Source organism: Benincasa hispida, chromosome 12 (assembly GCF_009727055.1).
Source record: "Benincasa hispida cultivar B227 chromosome 12, ASM972705v1, whole genome shotgun sequence".
Taxonomy (NCBI): Eukaryota; Viridiplantae; Streptophyta; class Magnoliopsida; order Cucurbitales; family Cucurbitaceae; genus Benincasa; species Benincasa hispida.
In genome coordinates this window covers 7,644,510-7,667,451 of record NC_052360.1, presented here as the reverse complement: position 1 = coordinate 7,667,451, position 22,942 = coordinate 7,644,510, and the positions used below count along the sequence as shown (strand labels likewise).

Below are 22,942 nucleotides of genomic sequence, written 5' to 3'. Positions count from 1 at the left end.
GATGGCTTCATGTTTATGGTGCAATATAAATTTGAGGGTGGCAATTTCAATTCACTAATTTTTGTTTTTTTTCTTTTTCGATGATATATATTTTATGTCAGTTGAACTATATTCATGTCGGCTATATATATATATATAAAATAAATAAAGAGAGAGATTAATATGCTTGTATGTGGAACATTTAGAATGCATACATTGAATAGTCTATCACTTTTGTAAAAGTTAATATGTTTCAAAGATAAATTAGTGCGTGGATTCACTTGGATTTTTTTTTTATAAGAAAATGCATTTTCTTCATTTTTGTAAAAGGAAAAAATACATTATTTATAATTAAAATTTGTATTTTCGTTTATATTTTCTCAAAAATGTTTTTGTACTCTAGTTTGTTTGGTTTGCTCTATACTAATATTGCTTCTACCGATGTCAAATGACTGTTAGACACTATGAACTAATAACTTCAAATTTGAGTGGTTATTGGAGTTGGTTGTTAGCCGTGGTCAGTAATTGTTGATTATTAGTCATGATTGTTGATCGTCTATCCCTAATCTTGATCATCAATGATTTTGATTGGGGTTGAAAACCAACGACTTAGATCAGCAACCAGGACCATCACCAGAGTGGTTGTTGGTCATCAGCCTTGGTGGTGGTTGTCGGTTCTAGATGTTGGGGCAAAAATGTGATCTGCTCTACTTTTTAAAATTTATTTATTTATTTATTATTATTATTATTTACATTTTGCTTGTATCATTATCCATGGAAATTGTCAAACTACTTTTATTGTGTGCGCATGCTAGGTTCTTGATTATTGCTCTCGCTACCATAGAGCAAAGAGCAAGAGAAAATGAAGAGAGTGAAGTGCAAAAAAACTTAAATTCAAAAGAGCGAGAAAGATAAAATAGAGAGAGTGAGTAGCGAAAAAACTTGACCCCAAAAGAGCGAGATGGGCGAATAGTGAGAGTGAGATCCAACTTAGTTGGATGATGATCTATTTCGATAATTGGAGGTTGACATAACATAAGAAAAAGTGGGGAAAAAGAGCCTCAAGTTTTAGAGTGTGGGAAATTTTATCGTGGGTCATGGATACGAAAAAAATCCCACCTTAAGTGTTTGTCAAATATTAAAAATCTTGTTAAAATGATTTCTTTGTCAAACTGAAAAAGTCAATCCAAAGATTATGTTTAACAAAGTGAATGGTAATTTCTGACTATTTAAAAAAATTGTAATTTCTAAGCATTTGAAATTATTATTGGACATGAATCTTATAATATTAATTCATTGGACTGGGTTAAATTGAAGTACAAATGTTTTTTAATTTAGGTAAACTATTGAGCGTAATTTGATTATCTATAGTTAGTTAGTTAGGCTGGACCCATTCGACCAATTTAATAAACTTCTAAGACTCTTTCTTTAATTATTTATTATATTTTGTATCGGTTGTTAAATTATAAGTCTCCTCTCTAGCATTTTAAGTTTTTATTTAATAAGAATGTGGTCTTAAAAAAGAATATTTATTAATTTTTGAACTTTTATTACTGTATTTTAATATCCAACTGTTTTTGGTACTTTAATAGTTTTTTTTTTTTTTTGGTTAGTTTATCGAGTTCTCATTCTATGACTCTATTCGACATTTTACAAAATTTATTAATCTAATCGTCGTGAAGTTTGAAAGCTTGGAGTTCTACAGTTTATTGTTTAATAAAGATAAATATTGATCATTTCGGAATATATTAAACGTAAAACCGAGAGTGAGTTAGATAAGACACAAAATTTAAAATTTAGTAGACAAAAACTTACTACCTATTTGATAGACAACTGAAATTATGTTTTGTGTATTCAAATTCAACGAATAGTCTGAATACTATTTTCAAAATCTGTTTTTGGATCTTGTGATCTAAACAGTGTAAACTCTAAAAACGACATTCTTTTGTTATTATTGTATATAGATTTGAATTTGATATTTTAAAATGTAAAATTATACTAATAAATATAAAAATATTCACGAGTATCGTATTTCATGTTATAATCTCAATTATTTTTGTTAAATTTAAATATGTAATATATTATATTTATACGATAAATAGTAATTATACAAAAATTTTAACTTAAAACAAGTTCATAAATTAATTAGTAATAATTTATGTTTAACCTAATAATTAGTAAGTAACTATAATTAGTCTTATGATTTATAAATATACTATCAAACACATTTTAAAAAATTATTTGAATTGAAATTCCGATTATGCATTTGCTATCAAACATGTTCCTTAAAACATGAAGTACAATTTTCTTTTCATTTAATCCTTTTTTTTAAAAAAAAAAATTGTTTTTAGATTACCTAAAAAAAATCTTAATGTTTAGAGATTAAACTTATAATTTAACCTCATACTAATAATAGGGAATTTAATGTTGTACTTTTCCTAACCCAATACTTTGTGAACTTAATCTAGATGTTTGAAGTAGGTAGACAAAAAGGGGTTGATCTGAGTTGACGGAAATTGAATAACAAGGTGTTCATTTGGTATGAACTCGTACAATTAACTTTGAGATATGAAGTTCAATTTCTCACCTTATATATTGCCATTAGTAATAATAATAATGACGACAACTTATGAGATAAAGAAGAAATTTAAAATAAATATCTTTTCAAAATTTGTGGATAGGACGATAGTAATTTTTTTTAACAAGTTAACAATAAAATTATAATTAAAATTATTTGCAAAGATTTATATTTTGAAAAATTAGTAAATTTGAAAATACAAGCTAAAACATACAAGTCTCAAAATATATAAATCAAAATAATATTACAATTTTTAAGTCAATTAAATTATGTTCATTTGACCATAATATTTGGTTAATAACGATGAATGTTCCCATTTGTTTTTTTTTCCTAAAGGAACACATTTTTTTTTTGTTTTTTCATTTTGATGTAATTTCTAAATATGCACGACAAACATATGTTGAAAAATATAGGATACAAAGAATGTAATCATGTTTTTATTGAATAAATTATTCTCAATTTTTTTTTAGGAACAATATCATAACGGTGTGTAGTTTTCAAATGAATGATTGATTTTCTAAATGTTAAATTATATAAAACATCCATGAACTTGTATAGTTTTCAATTACATTGAGATACATACATAATATATATTTATCATTGAACTTTATTATAAGAAATATCCTAAATTTTGACGTACGTTTTAATTGTGCTCCTCTACTTGAAAAAAAAAATCATTTTTTACATTTCAGCTTTGAGTTTTATTTTAAAAAGTATCTCCAAATTTTGAGATAGGTTTCATTGATGTGTTTCTATATTTTGAAAAGATTTTTTTTTTTTATTTTTATTTTTAAACTTTTAAACTTTGAAATTTGTTTAAAAAGTATACTCAACTATAAAATTGTTCTAAAAAAATACTTTTCATTAAAATAAATTATTAAATTTGACTAGTACTTGTAGCTGAATGTCTAAAAAAGAAGGCACAAGTGGTGTTATTTATACCTATATACCTATATAAAAGATAAAAGACTGTTATTACTTCTTTCAAAAAAAAAAAAAAAAAAAAATTGTTATTACTATTTATTTACTCTAAAAAATGTTAAACTCATTTACCACACATATTTTTACAAATCACTGTCATCTCAATCTAACTATAAAAATACCTTTCAATTTTTACACATCAATTATCATGTTAATTTCAATTTTATTTTATCCTATTTTTAAAAAATTCTCAAAGATTTTTTTTCAGTAATATTTGGGTGCATCAACACATCTTTATGCATCCCACTTTTATCACATACCAAAAAATAATTAAAATATTTAGGTTCTATTTGGTAACATTTGTTTGTTGTTTTTTAAATCGAAGCATTTTTCATCCACATTTTCTTACTATGATTTGTACATTTATTTAAGGATTGTTTTAAATATAGAAAAATGAACCAACATATTTACAAAATATAGTAAAATTTTAGAATTATCAATGATAGATATTGATGGACTTCTATCAATGTCTATTAGTGACATCGATAGACACCGATAGAAATCTATCGATGTCTATCATTGATAGTTATAAAATTTTGCTATATCTTGTAAATATTTTCAACATTTTTACCATTTGAAATAATTTCACATTCTTTAATTACAATGGTTGAATTTTTAACCAAATTCAAAAAACAAAAACAACTTTTTTTTTATTTCTAAAAATAAAAAAAAGCTACCAAACGGGACCTTAAAAGAAGTAAAAATAATTTGACCCATGACAAATTATGATTGAACAATTTAATAGGATGACAATAGATGGAATATGGAAACCGGACACGTGTATGTTTATTGGAATAGATTCTAAAATTGAATCATAAAAATGAAACATTTTAAAAGCCGAGGAACTGAATTGAAACCTACCACAAAGTTAAAAGGTATCTTTGGGTAATCTAACAAAATTTCCTCTTTCCAAAATTCATGAAATCCAATGTAGTATAAGGAGGGAATATTGAAGGTTAAAACTAGAGCCACTTTCTCCTTTCCCTCCCTTTTTTTCCCCATCCAAAGTCCATACTCAGTTTTCATGAGAATGGCCATAACAAAACCAAAGGCAATGTAAAGCTAAGCCATCAAAAATCATTTATTTACAACAGTACAAGGAAAAATAGCCATACAAGGCAACAGATCTGGGCTTAGCCTTTTTATTATTATTATTTTTTGTTTGTTTTTTTCCTTCTAATTTTATTATTTTTAAATAAGGAAAAAAAAGGAAAAAAAACCCGTCTTCAACATAAACAAGTTAGATTGTATCAATTTCAATCATAAACTTTAAAATTTCATCAAATTAGACTTTAGACTTAAATACTTACTGCAATTTTTTATTTTTAATTAATTTACTCACAAAATTAAACAAAAAATGTTATAGTAGGTTTATAAATTCATTAGTTTCAATAAAATAAAATATTACAAAAAAAAGTTCGACGCCCAAATTAATTTTGAATTTTCCAAAATTTATAAATTTAAAAAAAAAGGGGGGTTTGAAGCAAGAAGTTGATTATTATAGTTGGGTTACAATAATTTGTGTGTTGGGATATAAATTATTTTAGTTTGGATTAAAATAGTTTGTGTTTGAGATGTAAACTATTTTAATTTGAGAAGAAAATAATAAACATTGTAACATATAATAAAAAGAATGATGGATATAAAATAGTAAATATCGTATCAAACGAGAGTTTTGAAATAATGTTAATTGTAGCTAATTGAGGAATATAAAATAGTATTTATGATAACAAAAGGTAGTTATTATAATTTTATGATAGTCTTCGTCCCAAACACACCCTATAAAACTATTTTCTCCAATAGTTTATCAATTTTATACCTATATATGTTTTATAGTTCATCGAAGACATAATTTATTTTAGTGATATTTGTTGCTAACTTGTTAAAGAAATTGAAATTGCAATACATTTTAAAGTAATTTATACACTAATCTAAATTTGAAGTATAATTTGATAAAATTAAAAATTTAGAAAAACTGATATAACTTCACAAATTGAGTGTAAAAATGAATTTTTTTCTCAAAAGAGAAAAAGAAAAGCAAAAAGGAAAAAGAAAAAAGAGAAAAGAAACACACTGATAAGTACAACCAATGGATTTGGTAATTTGGTGGACCCCACCATGTCTCTCTCCCAATTCCTATTACACTTTATTTTTCCCTCTTCTTTGAAGCCTACATACTTAACACCCCCTACCTCAATCTGACTATTTTGTAATAATAATAATAAGAAATTATATTAAGAAATTATAATAAAAAATGAAAAATCTTCCTAATTTGGAAAAAATGTCAAATTATTTTTTAAAAAAATATTGATAGATTTCTATTATTGTCTATTAGTGATAGACTTTTATCAATTTTCATCATTGATAGATAGTGATAGACATAGAATCAACTTTTAAATATTAAAATCTTACAATTTGATGTAAATAGTCTCTTCTTTTTTTCTATATTTTTTAAAATTTCTCTAAAAAAATTTAATTAAAAAAGGGGAGAGAGGAAAAAAATAAATAAAAAAGAAGAAAAAACTGATAAAGACAATGCCTTTACTCTCTCTCTCTCTCTCACTTCATACACTTACACAGTTCACTCACACTTGTACTGTTGTACACATAGGCATATTCAACTTTAATTCAAAAGCTCAAATTTTTCTATTCATTTTCCTCCCATTCCAGCCCTCCCCTTCTTTGTCTTTTCTTTGTTTCCCTTTTCCTCTCTTCTTTTCCACCCCTCCCCTGCATTTTCCTTCTCAAAACCCTAGATTTTAAATCTAGGGTTTGATTTTTCCTTCCACTCTCTTCTTCTTTTCATTCCAACCCTTCTTCAACCTTCACACTTTTTCCTCCCATGTCTGCTTTTCCTTCTAATTTCTCTGCATTTCTCACCTGAACTCACATTTCTCATCACTGCTTTCTTTCTTGGGGTGAAACCCATTTTAGTTTCATCTTCATTTTTTAGTTTTTTTTTTTTTGGTCACTTTTAGTTGGAATTTGGTTCTGGGTTTTGCCTTTTCTCCTTCTCTTGTTAAACCCTTGCTAAACCCTTTGTTTTGATTCATTTCGTTGGAAGAGGGATACTCCCCACCTTCTGTTTCTTCTCTTCGTGTAGCAGTTTGAAAATCTTACATTTTTCTTCATATGTTCTCTTCATCTTCTAACTTGGGTATCTTGTAAAAACAACTTTTGATCAGAAAATGCCTGTTGGATCTTGAAATTTTTGACTGGAATTCTACTCTGTTCTGTTATGGTTAGAGATTTGGGTTTGAAGTTTTCTGAAAACGTTAGTTTTGTAAAAAAGTATTTTCTTGGTTGTTAAGACCACACAAGTCTTTCTTCAGTGAGGCTATTCTTGCAAGTAAATGAATGGATGGGAGGGAAGGCATGGCATTGTCTGGTGGCTCTGCTTCTTATTACATACATAGGGGAGGAGGGGTTGGTGGCTCGGGATCAGGGCTGCCTACGGCCGGATCACATGCCTCCCCTGTATTCCGGCCGATGGCTAATCAGGGTGTTTTGTCTCACTCAAATCTTAGAGGCAACTCAGTTGGATCAACATATGCTGTTGAGCCATCACAATCGAATTATCTTCGTGGGATGGGTATCAATGTCTCAGCTGGAGTGAACTCTGGTGAACCTGTAAAGAAGAAGAGAGGGAGGCCCCGGAAATATGCCCCAGATGGGCAGGTCTCATTGGGTTTGTCTCCCATGTCTGCTGGTTCTAAACTCACTCCGGGTTCGAATTCGTCGACCCCTAGACGACGACGAGGGCGGCCACCTGGTTCTGGAAGGAAACAACAATTAGCTCTCCTAGGTAAATTTTACCTTATTGTTCCTACTTGGTTTCAATGTTTATGTCTGATCAGCCAGTAAAGGATTTTATCGGTCACATCTTGGCCTTTGTTTAATATAAGTCCTCATGCATTGTTGGTTTTTAGTTTATTGGTTTGCCATAAGGTTTATATTGTCTCTTAAACATGTCATCACGTGAGGAGATAGTCATGGCCGTGGTTATTCACCTCAACTTAGTTGCTTGCTATGTACGTGTTGTTGACAATGGAAAATTTAGGTCCTGATTGGTAATCACCTCGGTTTTTGTTTTTGGCTTTTGAAAATTAAGCCTATTTCCTCTCCATTTCTTAGCATCTTTCTTAAGGATAATGGTTGAATTCTTAGCCAAATTCCAAAAACAAAGACAAGTTTTTAAAAACTACTTTTTTTAGTTTCCAAAATTTGACTTGGTTTTTTAAACATCCGTTAAACGGAGATAAAGAAAAGAAGAAATTTGGAGTTGGAAGTAGTGTCTATAGGCTTAATTTTCAAAAACAAAAAATCAAAAATCAAAGGTTACCAAACGGTGCCTTAGTGATTGTATTTACATGTTGCCTTGTTATTTTCCTTCTTTAGTGTTGAGGTTTGTGCATTTTATATGCACTCCTGTGTTTAAATTCTGTATATGGATGTTATTGTTTTTTCTCAGGTGATTGGATGAACAATTCAGCTGGACTAGCCTTTGCCCCACATGTTATTCACGTTGGAGCTGGAGAAGTACGCTTTTCCTATGAGCTTTTAATTTATTAAACAAACCAATTTTAAGTGAATTATGAGTTCAGAGATAGCCTTTTCTAGAACAGTTATTTTGTACATATGGTCCTGTGGATTTAGTCAATTTGATTTGTATGGCGTAGTTTCAAGTGTTCCTTAGAGACACTTAATTTGAATCCCTTAAAAGATGGAGCCATGAAGATAGCTGGAAATGGTTAATTCTTCCATGTAAAACTAAAACTTCATTTTTGCTATCTTGGTTTCTTGGGGTTGTGATATTTAGGAGGGGAACAATTCAAATGAAATCTTGAGTTGCTTCCTCATTTTCCCACTACCCACTCCAAGAAAAAAGAAAGGAAACTAACGCATTTGAACCCATATCTTTGTTTGCAGGACATTGTAGCAAAAGTATTGTCATTCGCACAGCAGAGGCCAAGGGCTGTTTGCGTCTTGTCTGGCAATGGTACTGTTTGTTCCGTAACATTACGTCAGCCTGCATCTACTGGTGTGAGCGTCACCTACGAGGTTGAAGAATTTTTTTTAATTGATTTTACATATTCTCTTCATGAAGAATCAAATCACTTTGATTTCTCTGCCTCTCTGTTTGACAATATATGACTCTTGAAATTTTTGTGTAGAAGGGTTTGGATTTGAGATTACTTATTCTTCTGTACAAAATATTTTGCTTCAAACCTTACCAATACATTACTTTTGTGCACTGCCGTCTTTTGAAAATGATCACCAACAAAGGCACTGTAGTTTTGAGATTTATTTTCAATCTACCATGGCTTTGATTCAACTTGTGTTTGAATAAGCTTCAATCAGAGAATGATTTTTTTGGCATCAACACTATCTAGGGTATCCTTCAAATATTTCAATCTTCTTTCAACAGTCCAAGTACTATTCATGTAGTGAAAATGCATTTACCAAACTTATTGTTAGGCTATGTCTAGTTGGTAGATCAACTTCCACAAAATTTCGATATTTTTATCAATTAACTTGCCTTCTCTAACAAATCCTAAGGAGTATTAGTTGGTTAATAACTTGTTATATATTCTGGTTCTCGTTGGAAAAAGCCCCAGGAAAACACCAATCATTTGTTCTTTAACTGTGCATATTCAAGTCCAGTGCGTCATCGATCTGGAAAAGCTTTGAAATGCTATATTCTTCTATAGTTCAATGGAAGGTCTTCTGATCTTCCTGTTAGAGTTCACTTACAAATAAAGCAAATATTCTTGGAGTTTCTGTTAGTTTCATCCCTATTAATGAAACAAAAACATTAGTTTCCCATAACAAGATGAATTTAGACTGCCTTTTAAGTAATCTTTTTAACTTAGAGATTATTTTCTATATCATCAATAGTGATATTGTCATCAACTACAATCAGACCGAAAAAGTCCCACTGAGGTAAACTCCCATTAAATAATGTGAGATTGCAATTTCTGCCTTGAACCTTAAGTATAGTATCTGAATTTTGTTTTCAGTAGTTCTATTAGTTTGTCATTTTCCAAGACCTCTTTAAAGAAAGTACTGTCATGTCGGAATATGATTGGGGTCAAATAGTAAACGACTGTAAAATGGAGTAGGTTTTTGAATGGATGGTTATGCATTTTGGGATCATCAGTGTATAAACCTCATCCAAAGATGTCTCTTCATTTGTATAACGTTTATTTCTCTCTAACCAAATGGTCTGGTATACAACCAATAATTTGGCCTGCCAAAGAAATCTCTAAATCTCGAAAAGGAAGGTGAATGATATATCTTCCATCAATGTCCAATGATTCCTCAGATGAGCCAGGGCCAACTTGAACACCTGCAAGAATCTCTCAATTCTTCTGGGGGAAAGGAAATTGAGCCACATTCTCAAATGCTAGCACACCACTGTATCCAAAGCACCAACAAGGAAGAGCTCTGGATAAGGTCAATGGTGTTTATTCTTTCGAAAAATGGTCATCTTCAAGATTTTGGCCTTCTAGGGCTTTAAGATGAAAAGAGGTTCATACTGAGTGTTATGAAGTAACATGGTTGCAGAAGAGAAATATACAAGCTCAGTACAATTTTCAACCTTTGGAGTACTTGAACAAGTTCAAAGGACGTTTTTGCTTGTTATACAATGTACAAACCAATCAATAACTCATCAATTTTTAAAACTTGTTGTTGGAGGCAATTTTGAAATAACAATGCTTAGGGTGATGTTGGAGGATGTTTCGGTAGACCTTCCCATGAGGGAGAAGGGCTGATTCCTGTGGTAGGCGTGCTTCTTTCTTTGTTGTTGGAGGCAATTTTGAAGTAACACTGCTTAGGGTGATGTTGGAGGATGTTTTGGTCGGCCTTCCTGTGAGGGAAAAGGACTGATTCCTGTGGTAGGCGTGCTTCTCTCTTCTTCTTCTTCTGTTAGATACTTACACCCCTTGGAGAATCACACCTCAAAGCCAACTATTGAGATGAGAGAGCCAAGCCACTTAAGTACCACATTGGTCATCCCAATCTAATCGATATGAGACAAAGGTAGCCCATACTACCTTGGTCCCTAACAACTTTTGGCTGCTGATTTACAGTATTTGGTTGGAGAGGAATAACAAAATCCTTAGGGGAGAGTGGGGTCTTGGAGGAGGTTTGGGAGTCGAGTAGGTTAGGTTTAACACCTTTGTGTGGACTTTTATATCAAATTTATTTGGTTACCATCATTTAGGCTCGATCCTTTTCAATTGGAGTCCCTTCTTATAGTTTGAGGGATTCTTTTTGTTGGGCTAATTTTTTGTTTGATGGAAGAAAACATCACCATCGTGAACAGCTTGGAGACCTTAAAACATCGAGTTTTGCAGCACTCATGCACTTAGCATTCTCATGTTTGGCCAATTTAGAATCACAAAGTGGAAGCGTCCAAAGCCAAAGTGGTGAGGCAATTTAATACTTCAGTGAAAAATTAAATGAGACCCACAAAATTGGAGCACATAGAAGCTAAAATTGTATTGGTTGGCAAGAGCTTTAAGACAGCGGCAAAAATTGCTATTTGTAGGATTTTGTTTGTTTACTAATCGTCAACATTGAACATAAAATCAGTACTTCCAAGTACTAGCATAGTGTTGAAATTATTGAGTTGGTGATCTGTCATTTGTTATGTTTTGGAGAAGTCACTTCGCGCCAGAGGGAGGGATTGATTTTATATCCCTTTCGTGTAAACAATAACGACAATTATGTAGGGTGACAGTGAAATGTACAGGAATGTGAAGCTCCCCATTCGCCGGCCTATGTGAAGCCGACTTAGTAGAGTTAGTTTGTTGTGTGAATGGGTTTCTACAGTGAGGCAGGGAAGCAATATAGGATACAATCTCTGTTATATACTCTTTGATACTATCTAGTTGTCTTGGAAAAGAAGACTGCAGTCATCCATTTGGATCAGGAATTATTCCTATTTATGCCGAAAATTGCATTCTTAGCTTCCTCCATAGTCCAAACTGAAATCCATCTTTTACACCACTTCTTATCTCTAGCATAAACTAACGGCCAATAGATATTTTCTAGGTAGGAGGGTGAGGACTAGGAGCATAGCAAAAATTTGAAAAAGAAAGAATTTTCCTCTGTGTCTTATCAAAGACATTGATTACACTCTTTTGTTCTGTAACGAAAACACATGGTTTTTCTTCCTCTTTAGCGTTCATAATTTTATAAGCCAACATTAGTGTAATGTAGCGCAGTGGTAAATGACATGTACTCTTTCTCCTAAAGTCAGAGGTTCAAATTTCCATATTAATTGTACTAAAAGAACATTCACAATTTTTTATTGTAGTTTTAAAAATCTCCTTGACTCCACTCACCTTGGGCTCCATCATCCATTAGACTCCACTTTGAGGACTGATTCTAACATTCACTTCTTTTGCATCAGAAAATTTTGCTTCCCACCTCATCTCTTCTGATTTATCAACACCCGGTGTACTCTGATCAAAGCTTCCATCCTAATAAACTTGAGATCCTCAAAACTCTCACATTCTTCATTTCATGATATTGTTTCTCGAAGAAACCGATCTCTTAAGATTTAAAAGTGTTCCTGCCCATCTCCTTGAGTCATTACAAGTACACAGCCACATGTTCTCATGTTCCCAACATAGGAGAATACAAATGTGTGGAATGATCATCAGAAATAAAAAGACAAGAGTGTATATAATAGAATGGAGAAGAAGTTCACAATAACATCGCTGAATGTCAAATATAAATAATATAAACGAAGGTTCAAAACTTATTTTGTTAACATCATTCATGTAAATTGAATCTAATTTAGATTCACTTCTAATTATGACTCATAGAATAGTGCAACAATATTGTTCACAGAATAATGGATATTTTCTGGTTAGATAAGATTATATATCATGTTCTTTCTCTCTGTTATAAAATATGTTCGGATGTTGCAGGGTCATTTCCAGATACTGTGCTTGTCTGGCTCTTACTTGGTGGCTGAAGATGGTGGTCCCCGAAGTAGGATGGGTGGTATTAGTGTTTCCCTCGCCAGTCCCGATGGTCATGTCATTGGTGGTGGTGTTGCCGTTCTTATGGCTGCTGGCCCTGTTCAGGTACTTCGTCCCATTGAATTATTAAGACAATATGGCCTTGCAAGGTGAATCAAATTACATGTTACTATAATTTAGATTGATAATAACTTGCATCCGTTTGGAACCGTTAGTTCCAAATGATGGAGAAGCCAAGTTTTTATTTTTTTTTTCCCCATTATTTGATTGAAAAAGGGAAAAGATTAGCATTTGTATGATAGAATGTGAGAACCTTTTCAGAAATTATCTTCAATTATCAAACTTCTTCTCTTGCAGGTAGTTGTATGTAGTTTTGTTTATGGTGCAAAGATAAAAAACAAGCAGGTGGCTGGTCCAAAAAGCAATGATGGTTCGGGAAATGAGCACCACGATAATTTGGTTTCGCCCACAAGTGCCCCATCTGCCCAAACCTACAATCCGTCTCCAATTGGTGTTTGGCCTGGTTCCCGTTCGGTCGATGTGAGAAACCCTCGTACTGGAATTGACTTGACGCGAGGATGATGAATATGTTGCAACAGACACATGTTGATTTTGTACATATGTGTTGTTGTAAATGAACCAAACCTTGTGAGAACTGTACCTTTTTCCGAGTCGACTTCTTTTCGCAGCGGTTAACAGATTGATGCTAACAGATGGTATGTAGCAAGAGACCTCATTTCAAGTTTCTCAAGTCAATGTTGATTTTATTGGACAGTTTTTGGTTTTTGGAGGGTAAGAATGTGGGGCAGCTGTAGCAGAAGGAAGAAGCATGTTTGTCTTTGAGCAGGAATTTTCCATCTAATGAAATATATTAGGGGTTCCTAGGACATTATGTTGTGTTTTAAGATGTAATCTTAAGTTATATATCAGAGTATTATTTCAATTTCCTTTTCAAGGGCTTCTGCTTGAGATGAAAAGGTATGGTGATGTTGGTTAGAAACAGAACTGGAATGGAATAGGAATTAGATTTTGTTCAAAGACTTGTACTTTGATCCATTCAATATGTGTTTATGTGGAATTTTATAGATTATAGATCAATTATATATGATCTTCAATAATATATTCATGAATCTTATCCATACACTGATTAGTTCTCAACTCAAAATTCAACAATGTTATAACAAACACAACCCATTGTGACTTCACATCGTGATTGATCACCATCGTGCAGTATTTCAGGAACAAGTTGAATGTAAATGCTTAAACTCGTATGTCCAATCGCTCATAAGATCTCCAACAGCTTCTTGATATCATTCTGCAGCAAAATCAAGTGGTTTAAATTCTGAGGAAGCTCTTGTATGGTAAAAACAAAGGGTAAGGGACAAAGAGGATTTAGGTTTACCTCAATGCTGAGAGGAGATGTTGTGGGGTAATAACGGTCGACTACTTTCCCATCCTTGTCAACCAGAAACTTGGCAAAATTCCACTGAATATCGTCCCCAAATATTCCCCATTTTCCCAATTTTAAAAATTTGTAGAGTGGGGCAGAATTGTTCCCATTGACTTCAATCTTATATAAAAGAAAAATAAGGTGATCTTAGTGGTTAAAGTAAAATGAAGCATACTTTGGAAGATACACTCGTACATATTAACACTAGACTTACCTTATCAAAAATTGGAAATTCTGATTTGAAACGACTGCAGACAAAATCTTTGATCTCATCATTACTTCCTGGTTCCTCGTCGCCAAACTGATTACATGGAAATGCCAGAATTTCCAAACCTGCAATAACTTCAATAAAAAGGAAAGTTAAACTACAAGCCATCGTTCTCGCTGAGAATTGGAAACACTCCACATGAAACCAAGGCCAAATATGCTAAGGCTAAAGAGCAGGTAGAATAGGCTGTTGAATTTGTCAATGTTTTACAACTTAAGGAAGCATAAACATAGGCAAGAGATATAGGCACAACAAAGCATGGACAGAGTAACATGTTAATCTCTAAAGGTGTGTTTGGGACAATGATTATCCTAAGGGGGCGTGTGGGATAATGAGTTAGTTATTATAATTGGATTATGATAGTTTGTGTTTGAGGTGTAGATTATTTTAGTTTGGGTTATAATAGTATGTGTTTGAGGTATAAACTATTTTAATTTGAGAAGGAAATAATAACCACTGTAGTAAATAATAATAATAAAAAATGATGAATGTAAAATAGTAAAAACGGTAGTAAATAATAAATAGTAAATACTATAGCAAATAAAGGTTTTGAAATAGTATTGACGGTAGCTAATTGGAAGTTTTGAAATAGTTTTTATCGTAACAAGAGGTGGTTATTATATTTTGATGATAACTCTTACCTCAAACATCCCCTAATACTATAATACCCACCTTTTACTATAGTTTACTATTTTGTATTTCCTAATTAACTACAGTCAACACTATTTCAAAACTCTCATTTGCTACCGTATTTATTATTTGTTATAGTTTTTACTATTTTATATTCATAATTTTTTTTATTCTTTTGTTATAGTATTTACTATTTTTTTCCCTCAAACTAAAATAGTTTATATCTCAAACCTATACTATTCTAACCCAAACTAAAATAATCTGCACCCCAAACATAAACTATTATACTCCAATTATAATAATTTAGGACTATAATAATCAACTCCTTGCTCCAAATGCCCTCTAAAAGTTTTAGAAACGGACACGACATGGATACATATATTACCAACACATTTTCTACGTATATATTATCTGTAAACATTTTAGTGATTCTCATGCTAACCCTTTGCTTTAGTTTATGGGTTGGTTCATTTATGATACAATGTTTTACGAAAGAATATTTAAAATAATCAAAGTTCTAAATGCAATAACATCTTAACAAAAAGTAGAAATTTGAAGTCAATATTGCTTATGCCTTTATATACATTTCACCCTCAAAATACTCACAAGAGTCCAACACAAGAGTCCAACACAGGTTTATTGTGCTAATGTTCACGTGTGTCCAACTAAAGTCACTCAATCAAATTGTTCAACTGGGAATTTATTTAATTTGTTCGAACTAGGATTAACAACTGTTAGTGTATTGAACATAGATACGTTACCCGATACCCGAACTTTCTAGCTTCCTTACCGTGTTCTTTGTATTTCTCGTATAGTTGGTTCAACTCCAGATAGTTCGAATTTGTCATCCCACTGTTGCAAGGGATAAAAAAAAAAAAAATAGCAAAAGCACTTAAAATCATCAGCAAAGAATGGTAAATAATTGGAGCAACCGAGGGTCAATCACCCACATTAACTTTGAACTATGTTAACGTATGTTTCGAGGTAATTTTGAGATTGTTAAAATTAATTTTGTCACATTCAAAATCACTCTAAAACACGACTTTAATCAATTAAGATTAATCTAATATTAAAAACAATTTTTATATAATCGAAATTGGTTTTGAATAATTAAAAACATGTTTAAGAGGGATCTTGAAAATAACAAAAGTGATTCCGACTATTTTAAAATCTATCCCAAATATGCGTTACACTTTGTAAAGCCCAATGAAAGAACAAAAGAAATGTTGCAAATGAAAGATCATATTGATGCAAACATCCAAAGTGAAAGAAAAAGAATGTACCACTTAGAAGCAACGTTGACAATGAGCAGGACTTTACCCTTGTATATGCTAAGGCTGATATCATTTCCCTTTGCATCCTGCAAACAAAAGGAGAGACGCAACACAAAAGCTACATGAATTTTAACCAATACCAGAAAGTATTAGTGAAATTCATCCCAAGATCAACAGCAATAAAGCTTTTCCTATGAACAAAGCTCAAAGGCCAATAAGCTGAACAAGATTTACCCGACAAACTGAAACAAATCAAATCGAAAATTAACCCCCAATCCAAAAGATGCATAGAAATTTAACAAAAACCTCTTCCATTCATATAGAGCGGAAACTCACAAATTCAGCCATAGTCTTCACCACAGTTCCCCTTGATTCTTCGTTAATCAAATAAAACATCAGAACTAAAATCAAATAAGTCCCTAATACACACTCGTTTAGAATCGTTTCAGCCACAGATAAGTTCCCAGAATCTTTAATTTGAATACCACACGAATTCATGCGAAAATACAATGAAGTTTTATCCAAATCTTCGAATTATGAGCACAGAAAGAGAGGGAAAAAGGCGCAGAATACACAAAAAGTGAAAAATTAGAAAATGAAAACAAACTTTGACGGTGAAGTCGTGAATGGATTCCGGGTGATTTGAAGCTTGTGTAGCCATTGTAAGATCAACAGACCTAAGCTTCAGTGAAATGCAAGGAAATAACAATTACAAAAGAGTGAACCGACAGTGACAAGATACTGGGATTGTAATTATAAATAATCGCATATTTAAAATATAGATTTTGAAAATGATTCTGCTCGTTAATTTATTTTTTTTAAAAAAATATTTACCATTTTTTAAAATAAAAATTGGGGATGGGGGATTTCAACCCAGACCTCTTGTTTCTCGGTGCACATAAATACTATTTTTTTGTAATAATAATAATAATAATTTAGGGTTGTGTCAATTTCGTTTAGTAAACTTTCAAAATTACAACTTCAAAAAATAAATTTAGCTCTTCAAGATTATACAGTCTTTTATGAAAAATGTAAAAAAGGACTGCATATATGTTTTTATCTGTATTGTTTGAATTAAATTGGAATATTTGTTTTAATTTTGTCCCTCAATTTAGAGTTGATCAATAATAAACTTGAAACCTCAAATTTCTTATCAACCTCTTTGAAAAATTATAGTAGATATTAAATAGTTTGACTTTGATTGAATCTAGACTAATTCAACAATTATGAAGTGGGAGATTGAAACATCAATGTTTGATAGTAGTAATTGTTTGTCTTTTTATCCAATGAATTATGTCTGAATAAATTAATTAATCCAATTAGTTGACGACACCTTATCTATCAAGTTCTCTAATTGGTTGCAATTAAGAAATTGATGATTACAAATTTAGGTCTCGCTTGATAATCATATGTTTTTTTTAAAAAAATTGTGCCTATTTTTTATACCACTTCATTGATATAGTTTTCATATCTCCTGACTAAACAGTGCTAAAACAAAATCATTTTTTTAAAGAAAAAAATACTACTTTTTTTTTCAAACAAAACATTATTTGGTTTTTGTAAAATAATTAAAAAAAAAAAAAATCAAATGGTTAGGAATGATTTTAATAATCATTTATGGGCCATAATTAATCTGATTAATTATTAGTGTATATAAACTAATAGCAAGCATGAAGGGGAGTGGTTTTATAAAAATGAACCAACAAATCAACAGCTACTCCCAAGTACTAACTAGGGGAGGTGCCAACAGGAAGTTGCTTCAAGAGCAATGTTTTATAATGATCTCATGATTTCTTCAGAGAGAGAGAAAAAAAATTGTAAGGGTTGAGTTGCAACTTTTTTTACTTGTAAAGGTTAAGATTACAATTTTAGCCTCTTTACGTGTTCGTTTTAATTTCATATGCGTGATTGTAAAAGTGTCCATTTAATTTTTATGGTTTGATATATGCATTAAACAACACATCATAAAGGGCAATACTTAGTGCATTCAACAAACGGTATATTTCATTCAATTTTATCATATTTTGTATTTTTTAATCACATTTTATTAATTATCATCTTATTGTATTATTATAACATTAATCTATCTTTTTGAGAAATAAATAAGTATTCACTTTTGCAATATTTCTACAATGAGTTCCTGTTGTTTTTCTCTTTAAAGGTTTATACGATTTGTGGTTGATGAAGTTATAAATACAGTATAATCATTGAAGTTTAAATGAAAATGGCATTATGAATCCAATATATTTGTAAATAAATGAATTCACTTCCTGATTTTTCTCCCCATAATTATATTTGAATTTATATTCTAGGATCAAATTAGATTTCATCTAACTACTTTTCAAATTAATCACAATAAACAAAAACTTCCTGATTTTTCTCTCCAATTTATATTCCCATTTATCTTTTATTATCAAATTTAATTTTTATCTAACTTTCCATTTGTTTAATGTTTGTTACAGACTTCTTTGTGTTTGGAGATTTTTATTATTATTTTATATATATTGTTATCAATTTAGTTTTTTTTTTTTTTTTTTTTTTTTTTTTTTTTTTCATATTTTCGATGTTTTCAAATTTTTGTATAGAAACGCATTTTGTTGTACTTAAAAAATTATATAAATGAAAATTGAACTTTAAATATGATATATATATATATATATTCAATTATATTATTATTATTCATATTCAACAATCCAAATAAAATAAGAGAAGAAAAAACTTTAAATCTCAACTTCTTCATCTAGTCGTCCGATTGGTTCAACAATCTTTTCTTAAATTATATCATTTTGGCTAATTTTTGATGACCATCCTCGCCAGATTGTCAACGTTCGTCGCTTGCACACATGTGATAGTGTTTAAAATCGACTTCCAAGATCTTATGAATAAATAGATCACATAAAATATAGAGACGATGAAATTCCCTACAACTGATTCGATGTCAAGTACAATCATACTTTTTATAATCACATCTTTTAAATGTTCACTTACCAACAATTTCATAAATACGATCAACTTTACTCTTTCTCAACTTGAAAAAATTCTCCTTTAGATACTCACTTACCAACAACTCCACCAATAATACAATCAATTTTCCTCCTTTAGATATTCACTTACCAACAACTCCACCAATACAATCAATTTTACTCTTTTTCAATTTGAAAGAAATCATTACTGTAAACATTCATAGATTCTAATGATCCCACCACCTAATCACGTATTCGGCACCTAATCACGTATTCTAGAACACTTGACCATAATATTCTATCGAAAATACTAAAGATCACATTAGCATTAGGTTACTTATGCTCCTAGAATGTTTAGATATAATTTTCATGTTATTTTCGGAAAAACACAGTTTTGTCATTAATAAATTTCTACTATAATTTTAGAACTGTCATTTATTCATGCAAAAACTTCAAATTTGAACCCTTAAAGAAACATAAAATATTATATGTTTTATGTTTTTAGTGTTATTTAGATTTATAGTGTATGTCAACATAAACAAACGCTCATTAGTTTGTGTTATACGTACTATATTCACTCTTAACATTACATGTTATATCTTTTCAAAATTTCCACTACACGCTCAAGTCTCGACCCACACATCATAATATCTGTAGAATTGCAAAGTGGAAGAAATAAATCAGTAAATTTGTACTTCAAAACAGTACAAGAACAGAGAAAATTACAGAAAACGAATAAAGATCAGAAGTACTGAATGAAATCTGCATTATCTCGCACAATCTGTCTGCCCAGAAATTTCAATAGAGCGAAACCCAGCGCATAAAAACAGCAGCTACATATGGGATACATCAAAGCTCAGCCAACTTATTACATAATTCTTAACTTACAGTCTTGTAAATACATGAAACAACACCACGGATACACATCAGAACCATACACAGAAGCTTTATTCATTGTTTCTAATAACAAGACAGAAAAACAGCCTTCAGATTTTTAAGCAACTCCAAGCAGCTTCTTCACATCCTTCTGCAAAAACATACCCAAACCCCCACACTTCCAATAGTAAGCAGATTGATTCATAAAGATGAAAAAGTTTAATTTGACAATAAGATTAGTTGAGAAGAACTAATGGGTTCTTTTACCTCAATGCTGAGCGGGGAAGTTGTTGGAGCGTATCGATCGACAACGTTTCCATCTTTGTCCACCAAGAACTTGGAGAAGTTCCACTTGATGGAGTCTCCGAAGAGCCCGCCTTTGCTCGACTTCAAGAACTTGTACAGAGGAGCAGCATCGTTTCCATTCACATCCACCTGTTATGAACAAGAAACGACAGCTTTATACCCTAAAAACAATCTACCACTTCGATCAACAGTTGTCAAGGACGTAAAAACTAAAACCCCAGTAAGATTTTGAAGGTGCAAATGTTTATCTTGCTTACCTTGTCAAAAATGGGGTACTCAGCCTTAAAACGGGTGCAAGCAAATTGCACAATCTCTTCGTTGGTTCCTGGCTCCTGGCTTCCAAATTGGTTGCACGGAAATGCAAGAATCTCAAATCCTGTCAATAGGATACAAGCGTAAATTGTAACTACGAACTTGGATGGAAAAGACGAAAGGATGAATTGAAGCAAAAGAGATTAAAACAGACCTTGGCCCTTGTATTTTTCATACAGCTGACTCAGTTCAGTGTAATTCGAATTAGTCAAGCCACTGCAATGCATCAAAAGCTGATCATTAAAAAGGAAGCAAAACAATGGCAAAGTGGCTGCCCATGTTCATAATATAGATAATTATGTATTCACTAAATCTAAAAATAACAGTTGATAGAGACTCAGTTCTAATTCCAGGAATCTTGCATCAAGATAACTCTATCCATAGTCTCATCAAGGTCAGAAAGATTCCTCTTCTATATTGGAAGTTCATACCAAAATTCTCTTCAATATATAATCGCTCGTGAAGGCAGCAAGCCTTTTGAAAATATAGACAAAACATCATCCTACCATTTTGACAACATAGACAAAATACCATCAACTCAAAAACTTCCAGACAAAATTGCAAGATATCCCTATGTTAGCATCAGAAATAACAGTGTACTGTACACTACCATTGTGAAGCGACGTTGACAATCAAGAGGACCTTTCCTTTGTAAATGCTGAGATCAACATCATTTTCTTTAGCATCCTGTAAGCAGAGGCAAAAATCATTGACAAACAGTTCATATAGCTTTCAGAAAGACAAGCCAACAAATTAATAACATGCCCAGGAAGAAAATCAAGCAGACTTCACAGGAAAAGGGGAATTCCCCAACTTAATAAGCCAATTGAAGGCCATTGATTCAACCAGCCAATTAAAGGGTGTGGAAACAGCTGACTTGAAGGGAAAATCATAAACACAAATGAACAATTACCCATACTTCTACATGCTAACAAACTAAATGGTAATTCCCTCAAAAGAGTGCCCATTCATATGATTCCATTATAATAACCTTACACTTCACAAAAACGACTTAGAAAAAAAACCATTTCCCCTAAATTTCAAATTCTCGGGATTCAAAATCAGTGTATCTGGACTCAATCCGATCTATAAACAAAACAAACTAAAAAAAAACATGCAAAAGGAAGAAGAAAACCAACCTTGACGGTGAAGTCATGGACTGAAGTCTTCGAAGGGGTGGCCATAGTATGATCCAAGCGAGTCGAAAAGGAGCCGATAAGCGAAGAAGCTGAATTAATTGGTGAAACGAAACGATTTACAGAAAAACACTGCGGATTATGCAAAAGGGTTTGTTTCAAATCGGGGAAGAATCGGGTATTTGAAAGCAGAGGTGAAGCAGATAAAGATCGAACGCTGAAGAAATTTCTTCTGAGAAGAGAGCGAATTGATGAGATACAGAACATGGAAGATGAAAGAATGATGAAGAATGGGCCAAAATATATATAATGGTAGATGGGGCCCATGGGCCTGTCCGAATTTCAGAATACGCGTTTGACACGTGGCGCTTATCATTCTCGCCACGTAGGTATTTAGCTGTCGGAATTTCTTCTAATGTAAGGTTTGAATTTCTTTTATTCTCTTTTAGAACGGGTTGAAAAGTTTCGATTCAGTTCTTAATGTTTTTATTAATATATTTTAGTAAAATTATTTTAAATGATAAAATTGAAAATATTTATAAATAATAATAAAACATTATAGTTTATCTATTATACTTTTTTAATACACGACAGTCTACTACAAATAAATAATAAAATTTTGTTATATTTATATTTATTTTTATTATTTTTATATATTTAAAAATAATCTTTTATTTTAATGCCAAATTATAAATTTTCTATTTTTTAAAAGGAAAATTACACATGCCAATAAAAATCCATCTTTATAAATGGGGTTTTTTTTCTTTTTAAGAAATCTTTATATATGGTTGAATTATAATAAGTTGGCTATTTTGCAAAAAAATGGAGAATTTAGAGGGGGAAAATGGACAAATTGATTGCAAAAATTTGGAGAATTTAGGGAAAAAATGGACAAATTGAGTGAGCTGAGAATAACCGAATTCAAAATATTTGGAGAATTATCTCGTAAACGTGTTGGATAATGTTTTTTCTTTTTTAAAATAAAAATAAAAATAGCCTAAAACTTCCCAATCAGATTCAGATTTAGAGAGTGTGAACACGGAAGGAAGCTCGCGTGCGAAAGCCGTGTTTATTATTTCCATTATTTATGATAAAAGACTTTTCTTATGTTTATTATTTTCATTATTTACAAATATAATAAAATGTCTTGTGATAGATTGTGATAGTAAATTTTATCTATTTTATATCAT

General features: G+C 31.4%; 3 protein-coding genes across 6 annotated transcripts; 1 reads left to right on the top strand and 2 right to left on the bottom strand.

Annotated features, from left to right (window-relative positions):
- Positions 1-6,188: 6,188 nt before the first annotated feature.
- On the top strand, positions 6,189-13,657 carry LOC120092896 (AT-hook motif nuclear-localized protein 5). Its single transcript, XM_039051140.1, has 5 exons — positions 6,189-7,343; positions 8,010-8,077; positions 8,468-8,599; positions 12,484-12,642; positions 12,895-13,657. Exons 1-5 carry the CDS (start codon positions 6,896-6,898, stop codon positions 13,117-13,119), a joined length of 1,032 nt encoding a protein of 343 aa, XP_038907068.1. The 5' UTR covers positions 6,189-6,895; the 3' UTR covers positions 13,120-13,657.
- Positions 13,590-16,922, bottom strand: LOC120092897 (probable glutathione peroxidase 8). Of its 4 annotated transcripts, none has more exons than XM_039051143.1 (6): positions 16,767-16,922; positions 16,169-16,245; positions 15,676-15,737; positions 14,202-14,329; positions 13,940-14,107; positions 13,590-13,852 (listed from the first exon to the last, which is right to left on the bottom strand). In XM_039051143.1, exons 1-6 carry the CDS (start codon positions 16,818-16,820, stop codon positions 13,820-13,822), a joined length of 522 nt encoding a protein of 173 aa, XP_038907071.1. In that variant the 5' UTR covers positions 16,821-16,922; the 3' UTR covers positions 13,590-13,819. The 4 variants fall into 4 exon arrangements, with proteins under 4 accessions (XP_038907071.1, XP_038907072.1, XP_038907069.1 ...); XM_039051144.1 differs by having other exon boundaries at positions 14,202-14,320; XM_039051141.1 differs by lacking the exon at positions 16,767-16,922 and adding an exon at positions 16,496-16,760.
- Positions 16,923-19,789: 2,867 nt separating this feature from the next.
- LOC120068256 (probable phospholipid hydroperoxide glutathione peroxidase) lies at positions 19,790-22,093 on the bottom strand. The gene is made up of 6 exons (XM_039019969.1): positions 21,756-22,093; positions 21,227-21,303; positions 20,771-20,832; positions 20,562-20,680; positions 20,266-20,433; positions 19,790-20,149 (listed from the first exon to the last, which is right to left on the bottom strand). The coding sequence occupies exons 1-6, from the start codon at positions 22,077-22,079 to the stop codon at positions 20,117-20,119; spliced, it is 783 nt and encodes a 260-aa protein (XP_038875897.1). The 5' UTR covers positions 22,080-22,093; the 3' UTR covers positions 19,790-20,116.
- Positions 22,094-22,942: the final 849 nt, after the last annotated feature.

What these genes read in the sequence shown, in the direction of transcription:
- LOC120092896 (XM_039051140.1), top strand. Translation starts at nt 6,896, where the DNA reads ATGGATGGGAGGGAAGGCATGGCATTGTCTGGTGGCTCTGCTTCTTAT. An exon ending in GTGTGAGCGTCACCTACGAG is followed by an intron (nt 8,600 to 12,483) that starts GTTGAAGAATTT and finishes CGGATGTTGCAG; the next exon opens with GGTCATTTCCAGATACTGTG. An exon ending in TGGCTGCTGGCCCTGTTCAG is followed by an intron (nt 12,643 to 12,894) that starts GTACTTCGTCCC and finishes CTTCTCTTGCAG; the next exon opens with GTAGTTGTATGTAGTTTTGT.
- LOC120092897 (XM_039051141.1), bottom strand. Translation starts at nt 16,657, where the DNA reads ATGAATTCGTGTGGTATTCAAATTAAAGATTCTGGGAACTTATCTGTG. An exon ending in GTCAACGTTGCTTCTAAGTG is followed by an intron (nt 15,738 to 16,168) that starts GTACATTCTTTT and finishes CCCTTGCAACAG; the next exon opens with TGGGATGACAAATTCGAACT. An exon ending in CGAGAAATACAAAGAACACG is followed by an intron (nt 14,330 to 15,675) that starts GTAAGGAAGCTA and finishes TTTTTATTGAAG; the next exon opens with TTATTGCAGGTTTGGAAATT.
- LOC120068256 (XM_039019969.1), bottom strand. Translation starts at nt 22,079, where the DNA reads ATGGGCCCCATCTACCATTATATATATTTTGGCCCATTCTTCATCATT. An exon ending in TCCATGACTTCACCGTCAAG is followed by an intron (nt 21,304 to 21,755) that starts GTTGGTTTTCTT and finishes CTCTGCTTACAG; the next exon opens with GATGCTAAAGAAAATGATGT. An exon ending in AGTACCCCATTTTTGACAAG is followed by an intron (nt 20,434 to 20,561) that starts GTAAGCAAGATA and finishes TGTTCATAACAG; the next exon opens with GTGGATGTGAATGGAAACGA.